The following is a 6,179-nucleotide window of genomic DNA, read 5'->3' as shown; positions in this document are numbered from 1 at the left end:
ATAATAAATTATAATATAAAAATCAGAACAAATACAGGGTTTCAGTCAGGGTTATTATTAAAAACTAAAACTATTAGGAACACTTAAAGCTTGGATAAAATAAAATACAAATATTAGATTAAATTATATTAAATTAAAACTAAAATTAGACATGTTGCCTTGGAAACTAATTGAAATAAATGAAGCTCTAAAATTACTAACTGGACATAAAAATCTAAAATTGAAATAAAAAATAAATTAAACGTAAACAGTGAAATTAAAATAACTACTGAAAATGACAAAAGCACATACAATTTCTAAATATTATTTTTTTTAAAAAGAAAACTCAAAGTATTTAAAAAATAAAGCTAATTCAAAATATTATTGAACACTGTACGTATATAAATAATACAAATATAACACTGGTTCCAGTAGCTTCACTGAATAAAATGCTGTTTAACTTCAATTAAGGTAAAGCTTTCATGGTGACTGAAATGGAGATTATTTTGAATAATTTCTGTTTGCATTATCCAGATGTGAACAGGTCTTCACTGTACATCTGAGTGTGTTTATTATTCCGTAGCCTCACCACATCGTTTGCTAGGACTCTGTTCCTGTGCTCTGATTGGCCGCCGCAGGCCCCGAGTCATTGTCACTCTCCCAGGAGGAGGATGTGAAGCCGGCGGGGGCGGAGACTGAGTGGGGCGTGTCTGTGTAGCCCAGCCCCTGGTACCGCCCCTGCGGGGAGGCAGGGACTGAGTGGCGCTCGTGGGACATCCCAGCGAGGAGACCGGTGTGTTCACCCTGAACGACATCCGCTTCAGAGCCGAAGAACAACTTACGGGGACGACCAAACACCGTACGGCCTGCAGAGCACACAAATCACTCATACGTTAAATGACGAATCATGACAAAAAGTTTTTGCATTGTGTTCCACGATCATGAGATCACAAAATTGACTTAGGACAGCATATTGATAGCTAGCAACAACTGTCTAGAAACCACTGAGAACACCCTAGCAACCACCCAGGAAACTCTTACTGCTTACAAACTGCTTAGCAACACCCTTGCATCTAGGAACATCCCAGCAACACCCTAGCAACCATCAGCTGCCTTGCAACCATGGAGAACATCCTTGCTAGGGATGGGTATCGTTAAGGTTTTAACGGTATTACTACTCTTACCGATACTGCTTATCGATCCGGTACTTTAACGGTATTCTTATCGGTACTTTTTGTTTTACTTTGTTTCTTTGTTCATATTCTTACAGTATCTTATCTTATGTATATAAAACACTAAACATGCCTGCACTTCATCAATTTGTAAATGCACCAGTGTGCAGGTATTTTTAAGTGTTTTATATACATAAGATAAGATACAGTAACAACATGAACAAAGAAACAAAGTAAAACAAACTGACAAATACAATAAAACAAACACACAAACGAAATGAAATAAACAGTGCTTTAATTTTTCCATGAAGGTCTACTAATATTAATGTTCAGGTAAGTAATAGTTACAAAAGTAATCAAATGTAAGTGAGCACTGCATAGTTTTCACTGTATGTACTGATAGATTTATGTTTATTAAAGCTATAACGTTGTTCAGATTAAGAGCTGTGGGTGATTTTCTCTTTGCATTTTGTTCTTTGATAAACATTGATGGCTCAAGCTCCAGTCTGACACTTTAAGACAATATAGTGACACGCATCGGATTTTCTCCCAACTGTTCTCGTCCACTTAAAACATAAAAGTGAAGACTCTCATAACCGGCCATTTTGACACATTGTGTGTGTATTTTTTGGCATATTTTTGTGTGTTATTTCAACGCGCCCGAAGCTCAAAGTGTACTTTGCTTGTCCGTTTTGGAGCACGCTGCCGCACAGGCACACGCGCGCACACACATTTCAGCCTGGGGAACAGCAGATTGTACTTTCAACGTTTTACTATCAAATATGTCCTGCAATGTAGCAACAGTAAAGACGGCATTTTATAACAATCACTGATTGAGCTGATTCAGATGTTAAGTTTTGGTTCGGAGGAACGAATCCGCGCCGATGAAGGGAAGGGAGTTGTGAAGAAATGCGGCTATAAAATGCGGCCAAAATCGAAAAAAAAAAATAAATACTTAGCTTAATATAACAGCCATAGGAAAGTGTGAGCAGATGTTTGAATAGTTGGTTCTCTCTTCTATCATAATTAAACAGGACTTTCATGTTGCGTGTGTTGAAGCTCCTCCGCGTGAGCGCGATCTGGCTTCTGAATTGCGCATAGCAAAAATGCATCATAGACGTATGATGAAATGTTCATCATAGAAATGTTTGAATATTATTGCACATAAAAACAGCTGGCGACATTATATATATATATAGAGAGAGAGAGAGAGAGAGAGAGAGAGAGAGAGAGAGGAGAGAGAGAGAGAGAGAGAGAGAGCAACAATAAATGTATGTGTGTTTTCTTAACTTCTCCAATACCGACAGAAGTACCGATAACGTCAGAGCTTATCGATACTCCGGTCTTTCATAATTTAGCCCCGAGACCGATTAAATACCGAGTTTCGGTACCCATCCCTAATCCTTGCATCTATGAACACCCTAGCAACACCATAACAACTGCTTAGCAACCACATAGTAACGCCCTAGTGACCATCAGCTGCCTTGCAACCATGGAGAACACCCTTGCATCTATAAACACCCTAGCAACACCATAGCAACTGCTTAGCAACCACATAGTAACGCCCTAGCAACCATCAGCTGCCTTGCAATTATGGAAAACACCCTTGCATCTAGGAACACCCCAGCAACACCCTAGAAGCTGCCTAGCAACCACATAGCAACGCCCTAGCAACCATCAGCTGCCTTGCAATTATGGAAAACACCCTTGCAACTAGTAACACCCCAGCAACACCATAGCAACAACCCAGAAGACTCTACAAACTGCTTAGCCACACCCTAGCAACTGCCAAGCAACCACATAGCAACGCCCTAGTGACCATCAGCTGCCTTGAAATCATGGAGAACCGCCTTGCAGCTAGTAACACCCCAGCAACACCCTAGCAACCACCCAGGAAACCTTAGCAACTGCCTAGCACATGCTTAAAATAAAAACGCCCATGTGACATTTATTAGCTAATGTAACAAAATTTGCAAGACAGAAATTGTTGGTCATTGTGTACAGTTTTCAAAAGGAAAAAAGTTTAAATACATTTGTATTATTTAATAATCTCAATAATAATTGTATTTATATTATACATTTTGTATTTAAAAAATATATATAGTATAACAGTCTATATATGAATAGTTATATAAAGATGGTAATTATAAACTGCATTAGACATGTGCGTGAGTGATCGTTCTCACCGGCGTTGCGCACTTGCTCTGTGATGTCTGCGCGTATGTCTGAGACGTCCAGCATGGCGAGGAGCGAGTCGAAGCATGAGCCTTCATCATCCTCACGAACGTACGGACGACTGCTGAAACTATAGTGATGAGCGATCGCTGCCAGAAACATCTCCAGACATATTATGAAGTCCTGCACACACACACACACATTATCACACATACACACACAATTAAACACACAGACAGTTCAAACTATCTGTCTATAACATATCCTGATAAATAGCTGGATAAATGTGTGTGTGTGTGTGTGTGTGTGTGTGTGCACCTGGTATTCATCACGTCCTGGGGACCAAATGTCCCCACAAGGATAGTAATACCAGTAAATCTTAATCTTGTGGGGACATTTTTTGGTCCCCATGAGGAAACAAGCTTATAAATCATACAGCATAAAGTTTTTTGAAAATCTAAAAATGCAGCATGTTTCCTGTGAGGGCTAAGTTTAGGTGTAGGGTTGGTGTAGGGCAATAGCACATACAGATTGTACAGTATAAAAACCATTACGCCTATGGGATGTCCCCATAAAACATGGAAACCCAACATGTGTGTGTGTGTGTGTGTGTGTGTGTGTGTGTGTATGTGAGAGATTGTGTGTGTTCACCTGTAGTCCCGTGGCTACGGCTTCCACGCTGTCCCACTCCCAAGTGTGTCTGTCTGAAATCACTCCGACTTTCACAAGCAGAGCGATCAGCACAGCCTGCCTACAACACAAAACTACAGGTCACATACAACGTCCCATGCTTTATTTCTCATTCTTGCATGTTTCGCCCTAGCAACCACAAAGAAACCATGTTATACCTATCAACACCATTGCAAACACTGAGAACATCCGAGCAACTGCCTAGCAATTCCCTAGCAACCACAAAGACACCCCTGCCTGGCAATACCCTAGCAACCCACTAATAACCAACTATTATACCTATCAACTCCATTGCACACACTGAGAACATCATAGCAACTGCCTAACAACACCCTAGCAACCATCTATTACACCTATCACCTGCCTTGCAGCCAACTGCCTAACAACACCCTAGCAACCACCCAGTAAACCCTACAAACTGCCTAGAAATTCAATTCAAGTTTATTTGCTTAGTACTTTTCACGATACAAATCGTTGCAAAGCAGCTTTACAGGAAATTAAGTTTCTACTATATGTTTAGTAGTAGCTTATCAGCGGTGACTAGTTATAGTTGATGTATATATGGCAGAAATGTACGGTAAAAATCAGATAATGCTGTAATCAAACAGACGATGAACACTATTAACAGCAATGATTATATGTTGCAATCAAATTATAGCAAAATTTGGTAGTTCTATGTGTTGTTTCAGGGTTGGCATCATCTGAGGCCCTCTGAGGGGTTGGCATCATCTCTTCTCAGGTGTTCAGTCATCTCAGATCTTATAAGGGTTGGATACCCTAGCAAACACCCTAGCAACCGCCTAGTACCACATAGGAACGCCCTAGCAATCATTTATAACACCTATCTCCTGCCTTGCAAACAACTGCCTAACAACACCCTAACCACCACCCAACCATACAAACCGCTTAGGAAAAACCTAGCAACCGCTTAGTACCACATAGCAACACTCTTGCAACCATCTATAACACATATTACTTGCCTTGCAACCAACTGCCTAACAACACCCTAACAACCACCCAACCATACAAACTGCTTAGGAAAACCCTAGCAACCGCTTAGTACCACATAGCAACGCCCTAACAACCATCTATAACACCTAACACTTGCCTTGCAACCAACTGCCTAACAACACCCTAGCAACCATCTAGAAAATCCTACAAACTGCCTAAAATGACCCAAGCAGCCACCTAGTACCACATAGCAACACCTTAGCAAACATCAGTCTTTAAATTCAGTATTATATTATTATTACACTAGTTTAGTGTCACTAAACAGCTGTCAAACATCAGCTTCAGATTCTCGCCGCTGCATTAGTGTGTGTGAACATGAACGTACCAGAAGGACACGAAGACGACGAGTTTGACGCAGAGCAGCTTGCCGACGGGTCTCAGAGGCTTCAGCTCTTCTCTCAGCGTTCGGTAGAACAGCAGCAGGCAGTACATCGCAAACTTAACACAAAACAAGCAAATCTTCCTCATTCAACTCCAGTGACCAGTAGTTCCAGACATTTGACTATAGCATGTAATTATACTATATTACTCTATTAGCATGTGTCAGTATCAGCAATGCGTTGATACATTTTCTTAGTGCCATAGTCTGTGACTATAATATAAATAATATTTATAAATGAATAAATGTTGGTTACCAGCTGTGAGGCGTTGTTGACGATAACAAGGTACGTCCAGGCGTTTCTGAAGCTGAAATTACCTTCATCATAAACTCCACACAGCTGACACACACTACAGTACAGAGACAGAGAGACCAGCTGTCTGGTTTTATATATATATATTTATCCATCAGTATACATGATATTATTGTTTGTGATTGATGTAGATCAGCGGTTTTCAAAAAACGACTTAAAATTATTTAAAATGAACCTAAACAAGCTTTAAAATGAGCTAAAACAACTGAAAAGTTTGAAGTTAAAATATCTTTCTTAATGCTGGATGTGTTTCAGGTTTCGTCTTCTCCAGATGTTAACTGATGGACTGGAGTGGTGTGGATTATTCGTATTCTGGACTCTCATTCTGACGGCACCCATTCACTGCAGAGCATCCATTGCTGAGACACTGATGAAATTACACATTTCTACAAACCTGATGTATAAACAAACTCATCCTAATCTTGGATAGCCTGAGGATGAGTAAACTTTCAGCAAATGT

The 6,179-nt window shown here is 40.1% G+C and overlaps 1 protein-coding gene across 1 annotated transcript in view; it reads right to left on the bottom strand.

Annotated features, from left to right (window-relative positions):
• Window positions 1-579: 579 nt before the first annotated feature.
• LOC306859408 (transmembrane protein 184C-like) overlaps window positions 580-6,179 on the bottom strand; it is a gene marked incomplete at both ends in the record, with an annotated part of 7,290 nt that continues 1,690 nt past the window's right edge. Inside the window, 5 exons of the mRNA XM_079400420.1 lie at window positions 580-845; window positions 3,338-3,509; window positions 3,978-4,077; window positions 5,353-5,465; window positions 5,663-5,756. Coding sequence (XP_079256546.1) covers window positions 580-845; window positions 3,338-3,509; window positions 3,978-4,077; window positions 5,353-5,465; window positions 5,663-5,756 — 745 coding nt within the window. The remainder of the gene's footprint in view (window positions 846-3,337; window positions 3,510-3,977; window positions 4,078-5,352; window positions 5,466-5,662; window positions 5,757-6,179) is intronic.

Source organism: Barbus barbus (assembly GCF_936440315.1).
Source record: "Barbus barbus genome assembly, chromosome: 40".
Classification (NCBI taxonomy): Eukaryota; Metazoa; Chordata; class Actinopteri; order Cypriniformes; family Cyprinidae; genus Barbus; species Barbus barbus.
Note: the sequence above shows the minus strand (reverse complement) of the source record. Positions and strands in the feature narration are given on the sequence as shown.